This window comes from Dasypus novemcinctus, chromosome 3 (genome assembly GCF_030445035.2).
Source record: "Dasypus novemcinctus isolate mDasNov1 chromosome 3, mDasNov1.1.hap2, whole genome shotgun sequence".
Classification (NCBI taxonomy): domain Eukaryota; kingdom Metazoa; phylum Chordata; class Mammalia; order Cingulata; family Dasypodidae; genus Dasypus; species Dasypus novemcinctus.
Window position 1 is genome coordinate 14,834,342 of NC_080675.1, and position 24,866 is coordinate 14,859,207.

At 54.9% G+C, this 24,866-nt stretch overlaps 1 protein-coding gene across 1 annotated transcript in view; it reads right to left on the bottom strand.

Moving 5' to 3' along the window:
• RIN3 (Ras and Rab interactor 3) overlaps positions 1-23,643 on the bottom strand; it is a 126,563-nt gene extending 102,920 nt beyond the window's left edge. Inside the window, exon 1 of the mRNA XM_058292401.2 lies at positions 23,232-23,643. Within this exon, the coding sequence (XP_058148384.1) occupies positions 23,232-23,275 (44 nt within the window). The 5' untranslated portion in view covers positions 23,276-23,643. The remainder of the gene's footprint in view (positions 1-23,231) is intronic.
• Between the last annotated feature and the right edge of the window lie 1,223 nt (positions 23,644-24,866).

Here is a 24,866-nt window from a genome sequence, read left to right on the forward strand (position 1 = left end):
AGCCGAAGGCCCCCCACCCTAGGTACCAGGAACCCGGGGCCAGGCTCTGGGGGCCCCTGCCCACAGCCTCTGAGAGGGGAAGTCAGCTTGAGCAGGTCTTCCGGCCCCCGGAAGTGCTGAGAGCAGGTCAGGCTATCTTGGTTCACACGTCACAGCCCACATCAAGGGGTCCATCGGGTCAAAAGGCCTTCAAAGTTTCCACATCTGTATGTGCCTCCTGCCCAGCCGCTAGCCCAGCCTTCTCGCCCCCGGCCAGATGCCCTGCGTCCCTATGGGTTCTGCCTGCCCACACGGACCCTGCCGGGGCCCTAGGGGAGCCGGCAGGAGGCCTCCGACTTGGGTGTCCTTCCAGTGGCTGCTGCCCACTAGGCCAGGCCTACCCCTGGACCCCGTCTCTCCAATGCTTTGATTGCTGGTCCATGCTTCCTGCCATGTGGCCCCTGGCCCCGGCCACATGATCTTCACCTTGGGCTGTGCTCCTGAGCGCTTCCTGAAGACCTTTTTCCACCCTCCCTCTATAACCTCCTCTGGCTCCCAGGTCCCAGCCTGTTTCCCTACCCCAGCCAGCCCTTTGCCATGGGGGCCCAACCTGACTCAGCCTGCCTGTCCCCACCCCATAGTGAGTCCACTCCTGGAGGGACCTAGCTCACATATGGTGGCGTCATTCTGTCCACGGTGCCGTGTGCAAGCAGGCTTCAGTGACCGTGAGGGGTCTTGGGACCCGGCGGTCCAGGGCATGGGCTCGGGAACCCACGACAGTCTGCAAGAAAAAGTGCCTAAGCCTGCCTTGCCTCCACTTCTGTATGTTTATAACGGGGACTCTGGGAGTTGAGACCTCACGGGACTGCTGTTAACGAGTTAGGATGGTGACCAGCCAGTAGCCAAGTTCCCGTGGTGTCACAACCATCCCTCATCCAACACGTATTTACTGAGCATTTGCTACGGACCAGGCGCCATTCTAGGCTCATCGTGATGATAATTACAATAATAGGCCTACATACTGTAAGAGCCGCTGGTTTTGTTTCCCCCCTAAAAGTTCCCAGAAATGTCACTAACTGTGGAGACAGTTACTAGAGAAGAGAAGGTTTCGGGGACCCATTTCCCGGCTGGGCTTGAACCTGGAGGTGGGGAGGACCCAAAGCCCAGTCCCCAAGGGCAAGGGCAGGCCGTGCAGACGTGGCCCAGCCACATCCTCCCCGCGTTCCCCCCACGTGGTCCCTGCCAGGTGTGGCTATGTTTGTCTCACAGGTAGGTCGATGTTTCCAGAACAATCGACAGCAGAGTGGATGCGGTGGTGCACCAGGAGGCTGGCGGACAGGGCTGGGGAGACGTTATCCCTTCCCTTTTGCATCTTCGGAATTTGAATCATGGGACTGTTTTACCTTTTCAAAAAATAAGTAAAACATTTCAAACCTTGAAGAAGAAAGGTTGTCATCAAGGGGCATTACGTATGTGGAGCCCGGGTGTCTGCATTCCTGTTTTGGTTAAGATTGCAAAGCCTGCAGGCCAATTTCCCTTCTAGAATCTATCTCAAAGAAATATTTTTGAAATACGAATAAAGCTTAATGAACAAAGATGCTCACTTTTGATGTACGATCATCAAAAATTGTAAACAAACGGTGAACAATGCCTCTTGCTACAGGCTTGTCTCTACCCCTCCCCTAGCTTCTATGTTCCAGAAGGTCAAAGATGGGGCTGGTCCTGTGCCCAGGCCTAGCACAGAACAGGTGTGCAATACAGATGTCTTTACCGATCAAGTGGTTAAGAAAATGTTAGTACCGGATAAGACAGGCAACATTCATCGCTTTTTGGATCAAGAAAGAAAGCAATTGGGATGCCCACCCTACTACAACCCCTGGAATAATGCACAGCCATTAAAAATGTTTGCCATAGCACTCTCACACCCAGCCTGCAGGAGCATACCTTAGTATCACAACTGCAAATGCATATGCCCTTTGACCCAGCAATTGTAAAAACTACAGATAGAGCTGTACTGCAGCATTGTCTGTAATGGGGGAAAGAAAGGAAACAACGGAAAAGTCCGGCAATAGAGAACCAGGTACATAAATGGAACGCTACGTAACTAGAAGAAAAAGAATGAGGAAGCTCTCTATGTGCTGATTTGGAAAGATTTGCAGGATATGTGGCTAAGTGACAAAAGCAAGGTACAGAACATTATGTATAATGCGCTGCCTTGTTGGAAAAAAGAGAATTATTATTTATATTTGTATAAAGAAACTCTGGAAGAAGATACAAGAAACTATTATAATAACTAATAGGGCAGGGGCAGGGGGACAGAAGTGGGAAGACTTTTTCACAGCACATCTCTTCACATATTTTTATTTTGAATCCTATGAATGCATTACCTACTCAAAAATATATTAATAACATTTCCAGAGATTTCTATTATATTTACTCTCTGCCAGGCACTGTTCTAACTGCTTTACATATATTAAGTTAATCTTTTAAAACAACCGTAAGGTAAGTGCCATTATCATCCACATTCTACAGAGGAGGAAACTGAGGCACAGAGAAGTAACTCACTAAGGTTGCAGCAGAGGTAGGATTTGAACCCAGGAAGTCTCTGAGTCTACAGACCACACTCTTAACCACTCTGCCAAACCCCTCCTCATACCTTCTTATCACACTGAACAGCAAACATCGTACACACACACTGTGAGAGTGAAGTATATGTCATACACATACACTTGAGAGTAAGACTGTCAAGATTATCAGTGCTACACACATCGATCCAGAGAATCAGTACAACCCCAGTTAGAATCCCAGAGGCGTTCTGTGATGAGGCACGTGGGGAGGCAAAGAGCCAATATCATCCAGGACACACCTGAGGAGGGCAAGGGTGTAGGGCATCTCTGCTCTGCTCGGTATCAAGACTTATTCTAAAGCTGCAGCGTGGTGCTGGTGCAGGGACAGGCACATCCGTCAGCGGAACAATGGCTTAGACCGTTAAAAAAGAAGCGGCAATGGGAAGCGGACTTGGCCCAGCGGTTAGGGCGTCCGTCTACCACATGGGAGGTCCGTGGTTCAAACCCCGGGCCTTCTTGACCCATGTGATGAGCTGGCCCATGCGCAGTGCTGATGCGCGCAAGGAGTGCTGTGCCACGCAGGGGTGTTCCCCACTTAGGGGGGCCCCACGTGCGGGGAATGTGCCCCATAAGGAGAGCTGCCCAGCGAGAAAGAAAGTGCAGCCTGCCCAGGAATGGCACCGCACACACAGAGAGCTGACACAACAAGATGACGCAACAAAAAGTAAAACAGATTCCCGTGCTGCTGACAACAACAGAAGCGGACAAAGAAGATGTGGCAAGTGGACACAGAGAACAGACAACCAGGGTGGGGGAGAAGGGAAGAGAAATAAATAAATAAACAAAGAAACAAGCGGCAAATACTAAATTGTAAATATATTACGATGTCATCTATGTCAAGAAAGAAGCAAGGGAATAGTCCAGAAATAGGCCCCACATATGCAGTCAACCTGATTTATGACAAGCCATAGGAGAGCACGGAGGAAAGGACCGTCTCTGGGTAAGAGGTACGGAGACGATTGGTATTCAGGGGGAGAAATGAAACTTGGGCCCTGCTTCATAGCTTACACAAAAACTAGTTCCAGGTAGACTTTGTCCTGACCTAAATGTGGAAAGCAAAACAGAGACGGTCCTAGATAAAAATACAGAAGCCTATCTTTATAATCTGACTGTAGAGCGAGATTTCTCAAACAGCACCCACACACCCCAAGACTACCCTTCAAAGACTGATAAAATCGATTGCACTAAAATGAAGACGTTTTGTTCATCAAGGCACCGAGAGTGAAAAGTCCAGTCTCGAGGGGGAGAGGATACTTGTAACATATAATTAACAAAGATAACAGACACAACTCCTACAAATCAATAAGAAAAAAGACAATACAACAAAATAGAAAAACGGGCGAGAGGCCAAGACTGGCACTTCACACAAGCACATCACCAGAGGCCAACGAGCATACGAAAAGATTCTCAACAGCACGCGCAGGCGGAGATCTTAAATTAAACCGCCCAGAGTCCGCCAGCACGGCTCCCGTGAGAGAGACCGGCACTCCCGAGGACTGGGGGCACGTCGAGCAACGGGAGCTCCCACGTCCGCCTGTGGGAGCATAAACCGGCACAACACTGGCTGCTAACACTGAGCTTAAGTGATTTCTTGCTCCTTCTTTATACTTTGCTGTACATTCCAAATTTTTATGTGTATTAGCAGGCAAGTGATATATATATATATATATATATATATATGAAAATTTCAGAAGAAACAACAAAAGTGAACGAAAAGATAGCCAGGAGTGAATCTTCCAGAAGACTGATGTACTTGTTTGGGTCGCTCCCACATTCAATATACAGGGATTTGGAGAGACCGCTGTGGCCCCCCTACCGGCAGCTGCTCTGGGCAAATGGTTGCAAGGGGAAAGAGCTCTGGATCTAGGGATAAATCTGCCTCAATCCGCTCCCCCCCCCCTTATAATCCATTTACCTCCTCTGAGCCCTGGTTTCCTCATCTGTAAAGAAGTGGGAAATGTCATCTGGCTCGTGCCCATGGGGCCAGGTAGCTGGGCAGATCAGCTGGAACGATGTTTGTGAAGGAGGCTGATAAACTCGAGGACCCTCTCTCTACGGCCACCACAGAACCAGGTCCAAAGGATGCAAACTGATCCCAGTGGTTGCTTTTTGGCTGGGCTTTTCCCATACATTGCTAGCCAGCGCCATCCACTAGAACTTTCCGCAATGATGGGCTGTCCTGTATTATGTGCTGTCCAGTATGGCCACCATTTGCCACAACTGGCTACTGAGCCCTGGAGATGTGGCTAGGACAACCGAGGAACCGAATGTTTATTTGACTTCATTTTAACCAATTTCATTTTTTAAATAGCTACATGTGGCCAGTGGCTACCAACTTAGACAGCTCAGCTTAGCCTTTTCTATTGTTTAAATCTTTCCAGGGTTTGTGACTCCTTGTACGACGTTGTTTTCAATTAGAAAGAAAGAAAAGAGCCAAGTTTAAAAAGAAAACTATAGGCATGTCAGGTGTTATTGCCATTAACTATTACCCTATTTGGAAAGTTCTTCTGGAAAGGAAATTCCAGTCCCTGGGTCATCCGTTCCAGAGCTGCGACAAAAGCCTGGCAACCCTCCAGTTCAAAACCAGGCCTTGGGTCTGGCTCTCGCACACTGACCTCAGCCCAGCCCCCCCGGGCTTGTCCCCTCCAGAGTTCCCTAGCCTTCCAGAGACCCCAGCTCCCTTGCCCACCTTCCTTCTGCTCTTCAGGGACGGACCAGGCTCAGAAAAGCGGGGCAGGAGGGCTTGAGGCTCAGGACGGCTCCGGGAGGCACATCCATCCCTTGTCCTGCAGGCCGTCCTCCGGGCGGCCCCTGCACCCCACGGGGACCCTGGCCTGTGGCTGCCGGCTGCTGACTTCCCCATTGTCCTGGATGGAGGTGGGGAAAAGGGAAGAAGCCGGCAGCCCTCTCCTCCCCCGCCTTCCAGGGGGCTGGGGGGAGCAGCAGTCCTGTGCTGGCACAATGCACCCCAGAAGGAGGGGCCAGGGGCCTCCATGCCGCCCTCAGACCCCTGCCTGCTGGGCCTCTGCAGGGTGTTCTCTTTTCCTTGCCCTCAGTGTCGGGGGGCCTGACCGAATTCCCCTGAGCCTGGACAGACCCCGCAGGCTTCGCAGGGGACGAAATGGACTAAGGCACCTGGAGCTCAAGGTCAGCTGTGCGGACGGTCGCAGCGGACCCTCTGTAGCCTGGACAGCTCTGAACGGCGCCACCAGTGCTCTAGCCTGGACAGAGGGGGGTCTACTCGAGCCCCCGCCATGGGCTTGCTGTGCAACCTTGGGCAAGTCTAACCGTCTCTCTGGGCCTCAGTCTCTCAGCAGTAAAATGGGAGAAAGGATACATCAGGGGTGCGCTAGGAGGATGACACATGACCACGGGGTTGGGGTGTATTTGAAAAGTGAACCCCCATTTCTAAACTGCAGGTGGGATCTTGCACAGACCTGGCCCCCACCTCAAGCTGCGTGCAGTGCCAGTTCCCGGCACCCCGGCCTGCCGCAGGCCCTGCCAGCGTCCTGGGGGTGCAGGCCGCTGACACCGGGCTCCGACCTGCGCCTCGCAGGAAACTTTTGTGGCCTCACCATCCTTCCAGCCCTGGTGACACTGAGTCACCCTGCAACCCATCTAGCAGTTGTGACCACATTTCCTCCATGGGGGGATAAGCGCATCACGTGAGCTGCCGGGCTGCTGGGGTGGCAGCTGCCTCCGCCGGGCCCAGGCCAGCTTGCAGAGCGGATGCCCCACCCTGCGCCCCTGTGGGTCTGCGTCCCCTCTGCACGTGTGCCCACCTGCTGCCATCAGAAGTGCAAGCGTGCACAGCCACTCCTGCCTGAGCGCGAGGGAAGCCACTGTGGGTGGCTTTTCAAGAGTGGGAGGCTGGAGGAAGCCGAGGCAGTGCCTGGGACTGGCCCTGGAGGGGCGTGGGGGGGGGGGGGGGCTGGAAGGAGGCGTCTGAGGCAGGGCAGCACATCCCCTCCCTCCTGGCTGAAATGTCACCCCCGGGCCAGATCCACCCTGAACGATGGACTAGAGCTAACAGCACAATTTTAATGTTCTTTCATTGACTGCACAAGTGTCCCACAGGCAAAGTGGTAGCAATACCGTATTTTTTACATGATTTTTCTGTAAACCTACAACTTTTCAATTAAAAAAAAAAACGTTTCCCAAGGACAAGAGTTGTACAGTGGGACTTCGCCAGGGGACGGTGGAGGGAGAGACGCGGTGGGGGCTGGGTGGACCTTCCGCAACATCTCGGCCTCCTTCCCTGGTCTGTCCCCTGGGGGCCAGCTCCAGGAGGGGAGCAGGTAGCCAGGGGGTCAGCCCCTCGGCGGGCGGGGAGGCTCCAGCAGCAGCCCTTCCAGGACCCAGGCTCACCTGCGGTACCCGGGGAGGGGCTCAGGCCCAGGACCTCGGGCTGCCAGCCAGGCAAGCAGGCAGTTCCGGGGTGAGGGCAGGGGGCAGGGCTCAGGCCAACCTGGGCTCGGGTCCTGGTGCTGCCACGTATCGCTGGCGGCCTCGACTAAGTCACATGCTCGGCCTCGGTTTCCTCACCTGGAAACCCGGCACCGTAGCCCAGCCTCGAGGGGCTGTGGCCGCGCACTGAGAAAGAGTTCTCAGCAAAGCGGCCTGAAGTAAACCCTCGAGGTGTACATCAGCGCTGGAATTACGAGTGTCAAATCTCTGCGGGCCAAGAGTTCCGGCTCTTTATTTGCCCTGATCCATATGCTGTTCCCTGCAAGAATCCTCCCCTGAGAATCGCAGAATATGCACCGTTCACGTCGCTCCCCTCTTCTTGGAAATTGTCTTTCCAACTCTCAAATCTCCCCGGAGGGAGGGAGCCCCCAGGCGGGAGCAGGGGGCTGTGTCTTTTAAAGAAAGCCCACACAGGCCACCGGCACCCCCTAACCCAGAGGGATGAGTGCTGACGGAGGACGGGCAGACGGGGCCGGCACTGGGGCAGATGTGTTCACATGCTGTGGGCGGGCATGATCATGGGCGACCTGGACGTGGGCCCTGGTCTCAGAGGGGGTCATGCCTGGGCAGCCCCTGCAGCTGACATGTCTCCAAGCACTTAGTGTGTGGGGGCTGCCCTGCCCTTCACTGCTTAGTGTGCAGTGGGGCTCTGTGCCTCCACGCCACAGGAATGGAGGAAGCGATGATCAGAGAGGGCAAGGAGGCAGCTCAAGGTCTCACAGCAAGTCAGGGCAGATCTGGGACCAGAGCCCCGGCCACCCACGATGGCTCCCAGCGAGTGGGCCATCCACTGCCCCACGGGGCCACAAGAGACACCACAAGGAGGGGTCCCCCACCACACAAAGCCAGGCCCCTCAAGGAGTACGGACCCCAGATGCCCGCAGGCACCAGCTAGGTGGCAGACTGCCTCCAGCTCCTTCCATGTATTAACTCTTTCCATGAAATGACAGCTCTTTGAATTAGGAACGATGGTTACCTCCATTTTACAGATGAGGAAACTGAGGCAGCGAGTGCAATGTGAAGCCTGAGTTTCCTCCAGGGCCTGCACCCTTTACCACAACGCTGTACTGTCCCATCTCCCGAGGTTCCCCAGTGCAGGCAGCCCCACTGAGCCACACAACCGCCCTCCCTGGGTTGTGTGCAGGGACTAAAGGAGGCCTCCCCGCCACCCAGCCCTCCACAGCTGCAGCCACCCCACCTCCTACACACGCCTGGGTGCCCGCCTCTCCCCTCCTCCTGCTGAGTCCCTAGTCCAGGCCACTCTCAGTGCTACCCGGACCCCCGGGGAGCCTCTTTCTGTCGTCCCCCCCCCACCCCCCCCCCCCCCCCCCCCCCGCCTCCGGTACCCGCATGCCCTTCTCCACACAGCAGGCAGACTGCAAGTCCGCATGTGCTTCCCTACACAAAACCCTGCACTTGATTGTTTGTAGCAGCTTTATTTCTAATTGCCCAAATCTAGAAATAATCCAAATGTGCCTCAGTAGGTGAATGAATAAACAAACTGGTACAGCCATACAATTAAAATCCTCTTGGCAATAAAAAGGAGCAGACAGATGTGACATGCAACAACACAGATGCGTCCACTCAGAGCAAAGAGCAGGACTCACCCCGACTCAGCGGCCACTCTGCTGTATGCTGCCATTTTTATGACTTTCTCGAAAAGGCAATATCAGGTCAGAAAAGAAAGGAGCTTTGGCCATGGCCTGGGGGAGGGGAGGGGCTGCCAGCCTGGGGGGCGGGAAGCTGTTGACTACGGGGTGGGGGAGAGAATTGGAGCCAGTGGGGCACTCTTCTATATGTTGATTGTGAGCCTGTGGTGGTGGGTTACACAAACTGTATACATTTATAAAAATGTGCAGAAGCATATGCTAAGAAGGGTCAAGTTCATGCAAATTATACCTTGATTTTAGAAACGGGAGGGGGGTGCAGGGGGTGGGGAGGCGTACCATACTCTCCACCGCCTTCCGGATGCCGCCGGAGTGCACTGGGTCCCCTCTCCTGCCCACGCCACCCTCCATGCACCCCGCCCCCCCAGGCTCCCCTGGGTACACCCCAGCCCTCACTCAGCTCCAGTCTCACCTCCCCGGGAAAGCTCTCCAGAGGTGGCCGCCCGGGTCTGAGCAGCTCCACAGCAGGGCCCGTCACTCCCCTCTCCCCACGAGACAAGGGCGAGTCACTGGGGCGTTGAGGGGTGGCACCATGCAGCCAGTGCAGGGCTCGAGGACACCGTGCCTGCGTGACAGCCTGAGGGCTGGGGAGGAACTGGGGGGCTTTGGCAGCTGCTCCAACACTGTGCCCAGCCCCGCCCTGGCCTGCAGACCTCAGAGAGGGGGACTGGAGCGGTGCCGTCCTGGTTTCTCTGGCCACAGCCTCTGCTCTTGGGGCCTCCCACCCAGAGTTGGCCTTGACAGCTTGCCCAGGCACCCCCTTACCCTAACTCACCCATGCCACTGCGAGGCTCGACAGCCCACAGGCCCCTCTACACGGCAGGCCAGCCAGCAGGCCCCCTGCCCTTCCTACAGAGGCCCTCTGCCCTGTCCCAGTCCTCCTTGCCCCTCTCCTGCATCAATCCACCATATAGTCATTCAACAAACATCAGCCAAACCCTGTGCTAGACACTCGTTCCCAGCCCTCACAACTCGCCCTGCACAAATTTTCTGAGTCGTGCATTCCAAGCCCTGCCAGGCAGATCTGGCAGTGGCCCCCTCCTCCAGGAGGAGTTACTGCCCCTGCCCTGGTAGGACCATGGACAGAGAATAAGCAGCTACAGGTGGGGGGTAGGAGGCTTTGAGGGGCTGCCGGGGCTTCTGCCAGCCGGTGTCCCCGATAGCCCATATGGCACCTCGGTGAAACTAGAAAATGGTCCTTGCTTCCGTGGCTGCAACCACAACCCCACCCACACCCATCTCCCCACCAGCCCCCCTTGTCATGACACGCGGTTTGGTAAGAAAATGCAATTTCAGCCCCCACCTGCTCCCACTCCCATCCAGGTGTCCTGGTCCCTCAGGCAAAGGGACAGCTGGAAAGGGCCTGGGTCCACCTGCGAGACCTCAGGGAAACCAGTGCCCTTCTCTGAGCCACAGACTCATCCGCAACCAGGGCCCAATTAGGGGCCTCCAGAGATGCCCCCGGCTCTGAGGCCTGGGGGTGCTAGAGGCAGGGACGGCGGCTGCTTAGGCCAGTGGAAAGAAGACCCCTGACTGCCCTTCAAATCACGTCAAGGGGGCACCTGCTTAGCCCCTCTGGCAGCCCACCCTGCTCAATCCCAGGATGGGCATGGGGCCTGTCGGACAAGCCCGGAGGGCAGTCCTGGGGTGCCAGAGGTGACTTGGGGCAGCCTCTTTCAGGCTCCAAAGGAGCCCGGGCTGCCCCAGGAAATGGGAAGTCAAGCCCCAGACATTTCAGGACAAAGCAAGAGGTAAGGTGATCACTGAAGACCCCCAGTAGCCAGTGGCAGCACTAGCTCAGCCTGGCACCCAACAAGACATGGTGAATGAACTGATGGATGGATGGAGGGATGGAGGGAGGAATGGAGGGAGGGATGGATGAAGGGATGGATGGATGGACGGATGGATGGATGGGTGGACGGACAGACAGACGGACGGACGGATGGATGGATGGATGGACAGCTGGGGACAGGTAGGAACATGGGTGCTGTTGAGACTGAGCCCTGGACTCTCTTTGTGCTGGTGTGGTCAGGAGACTAAATCTCAGGAGGAGCTGCAGGACCTTGGCACTGGGAGGGTTAACACGGGAAGGTTCTCATCCAAACCCCAGATTTCACAGATGAGAAAACTGAGACCAAGGGAGGAGATGCAGCTGCCTTGAACAGCAATCGAAGCATAAGGATTTGGGAGTAAGAAACAAAAACCAGGGAAGCAGACTTGGCCCAATGGATAGGGCATCTGCCTACTACATGGGAGATCCATGGTTCAAACCCTGGGCCTACATGACCTGTGTGGAGCTGGCCCATGCACAGTGCTGATAAGCACAAGGAGTGCCGTGCCACGCAGGGATGTCCCCTGCGTAGCGGAGCCCCATGCGCAAGGAGTGCACCCCGTAAGGAGAGCCGCCCAGTGCGAAAGAAAGTGCAGCCTGCCCAGGAATGGCACCGCCCACATGGAGAGCTGACACAGCAAGATGACGCAACAAAAAGAAACACAGATTCCCGGTGCTGCTGCTAGGATAGACGTGGTCGCAGAAGAACATGCAGCGAATGGACACAGAGAGCAGACAACTGGTGGGGGGAAGGGGAGAGAAATAAATAAAAAATAAACAAATCTTTAAGGAGAAAAAAAAAGAAACAAAAACCAGAATAACTAGTCTGAAAGCATCTGGTGAAATCTAAACCTAGCTGACACTGCATATGAGAAGAGTCTGCAAATCTAGTCCTCGAAACAAGAGCCTCAGTGATGCAAAACCACCTCTCCTCTCTCCTCCTCTTCCTCCTTCCCACCTCCACCAGGAAACAAGGACTTGCCGGTAGCCCACAAAGCAGCTTAGTATTTCTGGCATATAATCAACATTTTGTGGTGACTAGGATTAAGTTTGGCTGTAAATGATGGAAAATCTAAATAAGAGTGACTTAAACAAAGTAGCTATGGATTCCTCTCTCATATATTAATAAAAGCCTGGGTAAGTGGTCCAGGACCCAGGCCCTTACTGTACTGCTGTTCCATCCTGAATGGCTTCCATCCACCTCAGGGTCTAATATAGTTGCTTCACTTCCAGCCATCGTATCTGCATTCCAGCCAACAGGAAAGAGGAAAGGGGAGAAAGATATGTTTCTTCCCTTCAAGGACACTTCCAAGGAAATGTCACACTTATATCTCACTACCCCAAACTTAGTCACATGGCCCTATCTAGCTGCAAAGGAAATTGGAAAAGTTCAGCTAAAATATATGCCCAGCTAAAATTCATAGGCCAATCAATAGGCTCTGCTTCACAATTAAACTCAGATCCTTGGAAGATCCCAAGGAAATGAGTGGATCCCAAAGAGAAGTTGCAGGAGCTTCATTGAAAACAGAGGGTACCTGGAAAAGTGTGGAAATGGACGTCAATGGTGTGGAGTGATCCACCTTCACAAGCCCTCCGGGCCCCTGGTACTGCAGCAGGTTTTGCATGAATCTTCTGTGCAGCCTCAGCTCTTTCGCCTGTGTCAGAGTTTCATACCTTCAGCCCAAGTGGTCCAGCTGTGTGGGTTTTTGACTTAGGAGTGTTTTAACTAGGGTGCCACTGCCCCAATCTTGAGATTTCTGGAGCCCCTATTATTTCAGCTAGTCTTGGCCATGACAATCAACTGAAAGAGATGCCCTTTACCTAAAAGCAGCATGTGAAAATTAGCTTGTGTTTCCAGGCCTTTTATCACTGTCTTCTGTTGTTCATGATGCAATCCCACTGAGTTTTTAGAAGCCTCTTTTTTTTTGTTTTTGTCTTAATGTTACATTAAAAAAATATGAGGTCCCCATATACCACCCACCCCCCTCACCCCACTCCTCCTACAACAACAACCTCCTCCAACATCATGGGACACTCACTGCACTCGGTGAACACTGCTGGGTATATACCCAGTAGAACTGGAAACAAGGACACAAACCGATATATGCACGCCAATGTTCATAGCAGCATTGTTCACTATTGCCAAAAGTTGGAATCAACCCAAATGCCCATCAACAGATGAATGGATCAATAAAATGTGGTATATACATGCAATGGAATACTACTCGGCTTTAAGAACAAATACACTACAAGCACATGTGATGACATGGATGAATCTTGAGAACCTTATGTTGAGTGAAGCAACCCAGGCATTGAAGGACAAATACTACATGACCTCGATGATATGAAATAATTAAAGCAAGCTGCCTCAGAAAGCTAGAGACCAGATGATAGGCTTAAAGGAATTTGGGGGGTAGAGGAAGGTTGTGAGCTGACACCTACATGGGTGAAATCTATGATAAGCTGGAGGTAAGTATTTGTACAGGGAAGGGATAAAATGGGGGCATAGGGTTACCTTTGGGTGGGGCTTTGCAGACTTGAGAGGGGCTAGGGAGGGGAGGATGGGTTATATGGCCCAAGAAATTGGGGGGAGGGTGGGGCAACATACAAACATGGGAGATTGTCAGGTATGTGGTTGAGAGTATAACGTTGAGAAAACTTTTTCAAAAATAGAATAAGGAAGACTACCTGTTTAGAAGACTCTTTTAAGCATTTTTTTTTTTTTAATTTTTTTATAGAAGAATACTCAGGCTAACCTAGTGGATCTAAGCTTGGAATTTCCACAATCACCCACTTAAAGATCAGAGTCTTCTGTGCCGTGTGCTTTGTAGATACAGATGCTGGTGTTATGAGGGCATAATGGCTTTCTACCCTGGTGTCCCTGCCCCAGTGATGTGAGCTGAGTGCTGCTCGATTTCCTTGGGGCATGTTAAGTGAGTTCGTGCAGGTTTGCTTAAAATCCTTTCTGGATAGATCAATCCGTTAGGTTTTCTGTTGGGTTAGATGTGAGTTTAGAAATAATGTGACCCTGCAAGCTCTGCCAATTTCTTCTTCATCTCGAATCTCTCCTGCCAAGACGCTGTTCCACGGCTCCAGCTCAGCATGCAGACGTAGCAAACAGCTTCAGTGGTCATCTGCCTGGCTTTGGTTTAGCAAAATGTTTGGCGTAACATGACTGACCAGAAGACATATATGTCACGTTCCTCAAAAGAAGAAAAAAACAGTACAATTCCCAATGTGTACCTTTGAAAGTTTTTAAAGTAAAAATAAAAACTCTGTACTGACCCTCCTCTTGGCTGTTCTGGCTTTAAAGGATAAGCTACAGGTTATGTTTTTCTGTACTGTGTTGCTAACAAAGAAACACTTTTGTACTATGAATAAAAATCTGAGGCATTTTGCAAGAGCAACAACAATAAAAAAAAACAGCGGGTACTTGGAAAGAAGTCAAGAAGTCAACATGGGCACATGACTAAGCAAACTCCGATCCATTAAAATGACCATATGATGAGGCCACCGAGCACGTTCAGTCGGTGGCAGATGGTAACAGGTCCTCAGCACAGCGTTTAGACACACGTGTAGGAAATAGTACCTGGTGAAGGAGGAACTCACAATAACACAAACACACAGAAGAAAACCGTGTAAGGATAATTGCATAAACATACATTTGGACTGGGAGCAGATTCGAAGAACTGAAAGTGATTGATGCTTTAGATTTCACTGATTTTGGATGTCTGTGTGTGAACTTTTTCAAGCATATCGTAGATTCTTTTGGAAAATCAACAGTCCTCACTGCAGCGTGCACACACACACACCCACCATCTAATTGCCCCCAACTGGTCTCACAGCCCAAAGACCTAAGAATATCATTTCATGTAATCCTGACTACAACCCTGGATGTAGAAATCAGCACCCCACTTTGCAGATGAGGAAGATGGTGCTCTGAGCAGGTTCAGTGATGTGCCAGGGTCACTTGCCCAGCATGGAAGTCATGCAGAGGGGGGGCAAGAAAGTGGGAAGCCACAGCTTCACCACCTTGGCAAAGTTCCAACTTCCACCAGCAGGCTACGTGGGTCCCAACTTCCCTCCCAGGCCCACCACCCACAGAACCCCTTCTCCCTGCCCCCCACATCAGGCTCTGGAGGGCTCCCAAGCACAACTTGTGCATGCCTACTTGTGTACACTCAGCATCTTTCTCCCATCTGGAATACGTTTCTCTGCACATGCTAGATTTCAGTGGTTAAGATCCTACTTATCCTTTAAAACCCAATCCAAGTACCACCTCTGCCAGGAAGTCCTTCCTACTCACCACAGCCCACTATGATAGAGCCCCAGCACATTTTGACATGATGCCCTGTACTTTAATTATTTGTTTATTTGTCTTATTTTCTCTAGAAGATAAACTGGAAAGTTCAACGAGTGTTTGGCAAATGGCTGGCTGGCTGAGAGGCTGGCTGGCTGGACAGATAGATGGACAGATAGTTGGAAGGGTGGGTAGATGGTTGCAGAAGACATTAATTGAGAGAAGAATCCTTAAATATATCTTAGATGGATACTCTGTCAAAAAAACGTCAAGAACAGAAAGAAGTAAGCATAATAAATGCTATCATCAGGTGCCATCAGTAGAGAGCTAAATCTTTGCTCTGAACTGCAACGTCCCTGGGGAAATTTACATTATCAATCTCTGACATTCACGGAGAAGATTGAGGAAGCTGGGGACAAAGAGGCTGGAGAAAGGAGTCCCCACTGAATTCTTTCTTGACAGCTCTTTCCTTTAGCCAGAGATCATCAGATTGTGAATTTCAAAGGCAAAGCCATTTATTGCTTTGGATCTCAGAGGTGGGTGAAGGAGGATATCCATTGTCCCAGGGAAACTTAGTCCTGGACAACCTGTGGGGGAGGACAGGGCTGTGGCCCCCTCTCTGTCCCCTGGGCTCCGTCCACCCATCTCCAGCCTGTCTAAAAAACACACCCTGACACCTCGTCGTGACTGTCCATCAAGGAGGTCGGGGTGGCATTTGGTGTTTAAAGTCTCATCTCTTAGCTAGGGAATAAAAGGATCTTGGCTTTGTTAAAAGACCACAGAGTCAGTGATGAAACAGGGCCACCTTTATGGGGAGGGGGCAGTGTGCTGTAGGCAAGCCCCTCGAGGGCAGCCCCTTGCCCATGGACTCAAAGGCCCTGCCCTGGACTTCCTCTCCTCCAGTCCCCCCCGCCCCCCGCCCGGGGTGCTGGGTTTGGGGTGGGGCCAGGCTCTGGGGGCTCTCTCACGCTGCCCGGGCCCAGGACAGGGAGCACGCAGGGAGCCTTGTCCTCGTGGCGGACGCCATTACCCGGTAGGGTGCGGCCTGAGTGTGCACCGCCGCGCGGCACTTACAGGTAGGCCTTGACCACAACCGCTCTCGGGCCGTTTCTTCTAAAAGGGAACTGACATTTCGTAGCAGCCCGGCTCGTTCTCTCACATGTGTACTGGACTGGGGTGGGGGCACCCATCAGGAATCGCTGATGCTCCTGACCTCCAGAGGTGTCTCCGCCCTTGGGGGCGCCTCTACACCGTCAACCCCCTACTCCTGTGGAGAAGGGACGTGCCTGAGGCTGCCCAGGCCCCGACTGGCAGGGCCCATGATGGCGGCTTCCGGAAGCTTCTATAAAGGCTGACGCTGATAGCCACATAGATAAGGAGTCAGCAAGGCCCTCCCCCTGCCTTGCACCACCCTTTACTTCTCCCTCAAGGCTGCGCTGGTGGGAGAGAGAAGGGACTGAGCTCTAGTGTAACCCTGCGGGGGTGGGGGGGTGGGGGGTAGGAGGCACACGGTGTCCCTGCCCCCGCCCGCGCGGGGACGGGCTGGCTCTCTCAGGGCAGTACCAGGCGTGCTTGTGGGGACGCCATGGCCTGGCAGGGAGGCCTCCGCCCTCCGCTCTGGTGCCCACCTGACCCTTTCTCAGCAGGGCCTCCCTCAGACCTCATTCCTCTCAGGCCCTGACAGGAGCAGGCGTTACAGACAGCTCCCCAGCCAGGAATCCCACAAAGCTGCCGACATTCTCCTCAGCATTCTCACAGCTCCCCCACAAAATGGCGGATGGGTGGAGGGCCTGTGGGCTCCGCCTCAGGGACCCAGTCACACCCTGAGAGAGGCTACTCCAACGTGACCCAATAGCTCCCTGACTGAGAGAAACCTTCCCAGTGCACAGTCCAGGCAGTGGCAAGGTCCACCAGGAAGCCACGAGTCTTTCCCCGGAGTGGGCCCCCAAAACTGATGCACTTTGTTTTTGAGTAGGTAAAACACATACACACATATACACACACACAAAACCACAGCAGTGAAAAAAACATTTCCTTCCAGGCACTTGGGTCAGGGTGATGGCCCAGAAGACTCCTCTCTGGGTCTTTCTTTCTTATGCAAGTAAACTTGTATGTTCTAGACTGTTCTATAAGGCACCCTATAAAACCTCAGGCTGGCACTTCAATCCCCTGGATTTCCAAGATTGCTCTAACAGTCCAGCTTCTGCTGCCTGTAATTCGGGGAGTCACTGATTATCAACTGAGCAGGGGCTTTGGGCTCATTTTTTAGATGGGAAAATTGAGATCTAGATGGAGTACTTATTTCCTATAGTAAAGTCCAAAATGCCAGAGGGGATATGACCCTAGACTCTAGGAATCCAAACTTCTTGAAGCCTGCCCCACTGTGAAGTCCCCCAGCATCTTCCAAATCTACAGAGGGTGATACAGTTAGGTTGACTATCTCATTTCCAGGCATGTGGCGGGGGAGGGCGAGCGGACAGGAGGAGTATAAAATGGATAAATTCCAGTGAAGCAACTAGAGCAACATTTCTCAGACTATGGGCCAGCAACCTTTTATTTGGCCAGAAAAAAAGAAAAGGACATTAAAAACTAACAACCACTGTCAATTTACCTGATCATTTTATCAAAGATAGGAGACAACACTGCAAGAAAGACATAATCTAGGAATAAAGGACAGTTCTGCCCAAGAAAGGACAGTTTAGCGACCTTAGCTGATACACGGACACATACACACAACAACAACAGCCTTCTTCTCCTAGTTTCTCAGTGGACCACAGACCTACATTTGGGACCCCCTGACCCTACCAGTTCCCCCAGAACCGATTCACCCAGTTCATCTCCATTCCTTTGGCTGATTCAGAGCTGCCTTCTCCCACAGAGACGTGTGCCGAGCACAACCGGGAAGGACAAAGTCCAGCAGGGTCAAGGGTTCTGCAGGGTCCCCACTTAAATCCCTGAGGGTGTGGTCGCCGTTGGGCAGGGGGTGGGAAATCACCAAGTGCTGAAGAGCAGGAGCTAGGCTCCTCCCCTCTCTGATCTTGGGACAGGCCCCTGCTGCTGGCTGCCGCACTGCCACCTGGGTTGCCTTGAAAATAGCTCCAGGCATTTAGCTGCTTCAAGCCACAAAAGGGAAGGTCAAGAGGCGATTTTTAGAATCCTGTTCAGTATGTTGTGGTTCTCGAGCACGTTCTGAGTGCCAACTGTATGCCAACTTCTTTTTTAGAGGTTTACAATCTCATTAGGAAGAATGCTATTAATGGGGCATTAGCTTCTCTAAAATTGCTAGGCAGACAAGTGAGAAAAAGGGCACAGGTATTTAAAAAAAGGAGAGATCGCTGTGAGATGGAGAGGATGGAAGGCTTCATGGAGGAAGTGGGCGCTTCAAAAAGGGCAGTAGGTGGCATCCCAGCCCAAAGGAAGTTCATGGGCAAGGGCATAGAGGCGACAGAAGAAGTGGTGTTGGTTGGCTTTGGAGAGGACTAGAACGGGACGTGGTGGGCAGGGTTTCCTTGAAGGGCCCTCTAAATGGGAGAACATGGCACCTGGGGGTGGGGGGAGGCGGGCGACATGCTGCTTTCTCTGCCCAGACGACAACAGCAGTCCGATGAGCAGTCTTCTGTCTCCATTCCAGAAAACCAAGGGCTCACTTGGGGGTGGGGGGCAAGAGGGGAGTTCCTGGGTTTAGAAAAGTCATTAAAGTTGTGATTTCCATCTTTAGCTCCAATCTCGGGGAAAATAATCCCCATTTCACACATCCCTCGGTGGGGGTGGGGGGCATGGGCTGTTCCACTTCCTGGTTCTTAGTATCAACTGAGGTTCAAGGTGAGATCAACTGAAAGTTCTAGAGTGGGCCATTCAAGCCCCATCTCTAAGCCGACTTCCCAGGAACAAGATGACTCAAATCTCACTCCCTTCTAAAGGCGCCTCCATTATGGACAGACAGCTGGGGGTGAACAGGAGGTGAAAGGGCTTTTCCGGGCTCATAGGTCCCCCAAACCCCTAGAATGGTCCAGGTCCCGTGGATGGGCCCTATGGACACCCCCTTCTGCTCCTGCCCCTGTTCCCTCAATCTCTCCCGGGTCAAAACTTCCCTTCCCAGGCCCACTGACTCTGAAACGCAGCATGCGAGAAGCAGTTCTGGGTTCAGGGTAGACGCCCTGCTCCCCCAGTCCTGCCCTAACCGTCCTACCTCCACGCTCAGGCTTCTCTCCCCTCCCAGCCTGTCTTCCCCTTTTTGGTGTAGCTCACCCAGTGCTACTCGTTTGTCACTGTCTGGATGACCTGACCTTAGGGGAGGACTCTCAGCCTGACAGCTGGAATCCGGAAGGGACCGGAGGGAGCATGTTTGCCCGTCTACACCTTTCCTTCCTCCTCTCAGCCCTCTGCTGGGGGACGCCCACTGCAGGCTGCATCAGGTGGCTTGTCTGTAAAATGGGGGTCCAGGGAGGCCGGAGAGGACAGGGAGGGATCCAGGGTGGGTGATCCCTCAAATATCATACCCTCCTCTGCTTCCAGCAGAGACCCCATTCCGGTGGGTTTCAGTTTTTGATTTCCAGACCCCAGTACCCATGGCATATGCATTTGCTACTTTAGCAATCACTAAACTGAGACTCAGTTTAGGGGGGCAGCAGGGAGACAAAAGGAGATGGCAACGAGGGCCTCGGTGGTGAAAGTGTCGAGACTCCTGCTCCCAGGCCAGGCCCTGGGTGCCACTCCCCTGCATGCCAGCCCAGGGGCTGCGCTGGGACTCCCCAAGGCCCAGGAGGGCAGGCCTGAGCTGGCGAGTTAACCCTTAGCTGCCTCGGGGTCCCGAGTCTCTGTTAGAGTCTGCAAGGGGGTACATTTCCCAGCTGAGTGCCAGCCGGGACCACCTGGGAGCATTAGCCTCGGAAAGGAAAGAAGCCCAGGTCGGTGGGCAGAGCTGGAGCTGGGAGCTGGGACCCTGCTCTGGGTGGGCCCACCCTGGAAGATCTCCCTCCCACCCCCGGAGCTCAGCAGCCGGTCACAAGCCTGGAGGGGTTGAGGGGCTCCTCTGGAGAGGCTGAGCCCCCACCCTGCATGATGTCATGTGTGAGGCGAAGCCCCTCGGGGTGGCCTGAGTGGGCTCTGAGTACACATGTCCTCAGGTGACCCCTCCACGCGGCTCCACGTCTGTCCCCTGAGGCACAGGCCCCTTGGGAGCCACAGTTTGCCCTGAAATTTCCTCTGCCAAGTCACCTCCAATCCATTAGCAAGTCCTGTGGCTCTACCTTTTCAGGCCTGCTCTGCCCACGCCGTCCCGGCCACCACCCCCCTCCTGGCCAGCGCAGGTCTCCCCGCTTCCTCTTTGCTCCCCCTCCGTCAGAGCTTCTGTTCAAACAAGATCAGGACACCCCTCTGCTCAACGCCCATGGCCCCCTCTTGCCCAGAATCCTCGACAAGTCACCACCTGCTCCATCTGCTTCTGCCTCGCCTCCCGCACTCCTCTCCTGCCAGCCTGGCCTCCACTCCCGGCCCAACAAGCACATCCTCCCGGGATTCGACCACACCCTCCCACATCCTGGCCTCTGCTCAAGGGCCTTCCCTGACCACCTGCTCTGAAACAGCCCCCCTGGTTCTCCACCCTCCTTACCCTTACTCTGTCTCTTCTCCAGGGAACGTCAGCCCCAGGCTAGAGCAGCGCCTGTCCGTGGAGCCAAGATTAATGCACAGCAGAGCCCGGGAACGGTGTGAGAAAGCATTTGTGCCCGGGGTCCCGGGCAGCCTGTCTGCATTTTTCAACAGGAAGCAGACAGCTTGCTTCCGAGGTCCCCCAGACTCCCATTCCAGGGTGCCCACAGCAAGTGACACCATCCAATCCCCTGGGTGGGTGCGGGTGGGGGCAACCCCAGCTCTCTGAACACCCCTCGCCAGGGAGGAGAGGACTGAGGGAAAAGCGGGGTGGGAAGAGGGTGCAGGCCCGCGCCTGAGTGGCCACCAGGACCTGAGGGTCATGGAAACTTTGTCCTCAGACCCTCTGGGCACTGAATGCGGCGGGTGTGTGCCCAGGGGACAGGGGAGGCTGGGGTGGGGTATGGCTTGGGAACTGCTTTCCAGGGCTTGAGAGTCAAGAAGGATTGAGCGACTGATGAGAGATCAGGGTCCCAAAGGTAGAAGTGAGAGGAAGGCAGGCTGCAGCTCAGGTGGAGGGCTTCCTTTCTCAGGCCCCTGCCTGTCAGGAGGGCAGCCAGCAGTGGAGGCAGGCGCCCCATCGCTGGACGGCTGCACACGCCCCTCCCCTCGGAAAGGGATTCCCGCCCCAGGTGCAGGGTTGAATGAGATGCCATCGAGGAATCCTTCCCGCCTAAAAGGCAATCTAAAATAAAGCCGTGACACTAGCAACCACCCAATATTCACTTAGCACTTAAGGCGCTAGGTGCTTTAAAAATATTAACTCTGGCATGATTGTTCTATAAACCCTCCACTTCTCTAATAAATGTATACATATAAACTCATCCAGTCCTCACAATGATCCTGTAATTAGGTGTTATTATTATGCCCAATTTTCAGATGAGGCAGATGAAGGTTGCTTCTCCAAGGTTACACATCTTGACAAATGGAGAGGTCACACCCAACAAAGGAAAAGAAAAAACTAGCAACTATTGAGCCGTTTGCTCTGCATCCTGTAGGCCAATGTGCCTCCTCTTTCTACACACAATTTAATCCTCATTAACTCTTTCTCATTTAATCCTCAACACAACTGGAAGAGGAAGGTACAATTACTTACCCACATTTTTCAGATAGGTAAACCGAGGTACAGAGAGAGTAAATAGCTGGCCGAGTAATAAAGAGGAAGTGGGGCAGCTGGGGCAGCCCTGGGGGAAATGGGAAGTTGGTGAGGTCAAGGGCCCTCACCTTACCTGCCTCCCCGGGAACTTCCCTGCCGGCTCGGTCCAGCAAGCTTGGACATGGCAAATGGCTGCCCATAGGTGCCCCTTCCCCAAGGGCAGAGAGGCGTCCCGCCCAGAGTCACAGAATTCCCACTTTCTCCCACCTGATGGCATTTCATCCAGCCAGAAGAATTTCAGGCACCGAGGCTGAGGTGCGGGAGGGGGCGGGGGGAAAGGAGGTAGGCTTCTGGCCTGGATGAGCTGAAGGACCCCTCCACTCACCCCTCTCCAGCCTCGCTGCCAGTCACCTCCAGCTGCCCCCAGTCCAGGACTGCACCGGCTGGTGAAACACGGAGCAAGATCGGCCCAATCCTCCTGTTTTACAGAGAGCTGGACTGAATCCCTGGGAGATGAGGTCACTGAGCCAGCCAGACTGGAGGCAGGGTGGCGGCGCACAAGTAGGCCCGGGACTTTTAAACCAAAAAGCAGGCAAGTGCTCCCCCAGAACCACCCAGCGACTCTGGCACCCAGAAAGGTTCTGAGGGGCCTTCCCAGGAATCCGCCTCCACCTGGAGCTTCCCCAACACCTGAAGCTTGGCCCAGGCTCAGAGCGCCCCGGGCGCCCTCTGGGCTGGGCGGGGCCAGAGGACTTCTCCCCGGCGGGCAGCCTGGAGCAGTGTCCTGAAGCCCGAGGCCGGGAGGTGCGGGGTGGGGAGTATGAAACCAGACACTAGGGACCCCTCTCGCACGCCAGGTCTCAAACACGTTCGGCTTCACGCCCTCCGAACTGCGCCTTGTCCCAGAACCCCGCAGTCCGTGCGTCCTGGACCGTGCCCAAGTCCCAGGCTTGGCAAGGGCTGGTCCAAAGTTCGCGGTCTCGAGTCGGGCCAGAGGGGCGGGAGAAGGGGACCTGGTGGGCTCTCGGTCTGGGCGGCCCTGCCAGCTGTTGGGCGGCGGACGCTCCGAGTCCTGGGGACCCCGGCCCACCACCCCGTGCCGGGCCGAACCCCTGAGTCCGAGGGCGCGCTGGGGCGCGGGCGGCGCGGCGGGCGCCGGCGGCTGGGGAGGCCGGGACGGTGCGTGTTTGCATCCAAAGTTCAGGCGGGACAGGAACCGGGGCAAGGGGGCCGCGTCCACACAGCCCCTCACCCCCGGCTCTGACAGGTCGAGACGCCCTCCCTCGCACCCGCCCGAGCCGCGCCGCCTTCAGACTCGTTGCCCGATTTTCCAGGGAGCGGCGCCTGGGCTGAAAAGTTGAGCCGCAGCGCCGAGTCCCGCAGAGTTACCAGGGCCGCTCGCTTCCCCGCACACCCCAGCGTCTGGCCTGCGCCGCAGCCGGGGGTCGCGTCTCCGCCCCACATCCCCGAGGGTCTCCCGCAGGCACACCTCCTGGCGCACCGTGGACCCCGAGGGGTGGCGGCACCAAGGGGAGTGGGGTGGCCAGGACGCCGGCCGAGCGGGGGCCCTGGGAGGGCGGATGGAGGGAGGAGGGGGCTCCTGCCCCGGACTTACCCCGCGGGGTCCCCGCGCGCGGGCGCCCCGGCCCGTCGGATCATGCCGCTGGTAGCTCCGGGAAGGCGCACGCAAGGGCTCAGGCGCCGGGACGCGCGGCCCGCGGCGCCTCCGGAGCCCGCATGCCCCTGGCGCTGGCCCTCGGGAAGGGCCCCGGCCGGCGCCGCCGCCAGCCCCGCGCCGAGTGGGGAAGCCGCCGGCGCCGCGCTCCGCAGCGCCCGCTCCCTTCCACTTCCTGTATCGGAGCGAGCGGGGCTTTCAGGAAGAGGCTGGCCTTGGTGGTCAAGGGTTTTGTGTCGAGAGCCATTCGGCGGCGGCTCGGGGCCCGATTTCCCACCCTGGGCAGACGGAAGCCCCGGCGGCCGCGCCCCTAGGGTCGGGCCCCTCGGCGGGTGGCGCTGGGCAGAGGCTCCGGGCGCGGGCCCCGAAGCTGGGTGCGGGGCGGCCGGTGCTGTCCCCGCGGGCTGGAACGGCGGCCCGGGCGGCCCGCGGGGCTCCCGGAAACAAAGAGGAAAACTTCGAGAAAAGTCTCCAATTTGACTTGGGGCTGGCGATGGGGAGAAAGGAAGGCGCTCCCCGCTCCCACCCGCGGGGGCCGCGGGTGGCAGGTGAAGTGGTTGACAGCGCTGCGCTCCGCGCTCGCGGGGCCGTGAGCCTCTGCCTCGCCTTCCGCCCCAAGGAGCCGCGAAATCGCCCAAGGGCTGTTTCAACCAGAGGCAGGGTGCCTTCCCCACATCCCTGGCAGGTGGCCGTGCTGCTTCAGCTTGGGTGCTGCCACTGGCGATGAGCTCAGTTTCACGAGGAGGTCTTTCACTCACCAGGCCTGTGTGGAATTCACCTCCTCGGTACCAAACCTAGATGGCATCAGGACAGAGCCTGTCAGCTCGCACCAACACCACACACACAGGAAGCCAGGTGAGGCCAGGTGAGGCCAGGAGGCCTCTCCTGCCAGGACCCAGGAACTCAAAACGCCTCCTGAGGCCAGGCTGTCCCCAGGGCACTGACTAGACTCTACGGGGGCCACCTTGGTCAAAGGCAGGGTTTCCCTACCTCAACGCTGTTGACAGCTAGCGCCGGGTAATTCTCTGTTGTGGGGCACTGTCCTGTGCATTGCAGGATGTTTAGAAGCATCGCTGGCCTCCACCCACCAGATGCCAGGACCTCACGGCCCCCCAGTCACAACCAAAATATCTCCAGGTACTGCCAAACCTTTCCCCTGGGGCAGAATTGCCCCCAATGAGACCTAAGGTGTTCATTTTACAGATAGGGAAACTGAGGCCTAGAGAGATTAGGTGACTGGCCTGAGGTCACACAAAAATTTGAGGGACAGGCTGAAGCCCAGGGTTGGTAAAAAGCATGACCAGGCCTCTTTGTTCTCCCTGCTGCTGCCCTGAGGCTCCCCCATCCCCCACGGCACACACACCTTCCTCCCCCATCTTGTCTGGCATTTCTGCCAAATCAGCCCGTGAGAAGTTAGAGGGAAAAAAATCCATACCTGGACATACACGAAAAATACAGCGTCTTGCTAGGACTGTAAAACGGTGTAGCACTTTGGAAAACAGTCTGGCAGTTCCTCAAAAGGTTAAACCTGGAATTACCACAAGACCCAGCAATTTCTGAGAGAAATGAGAGCAT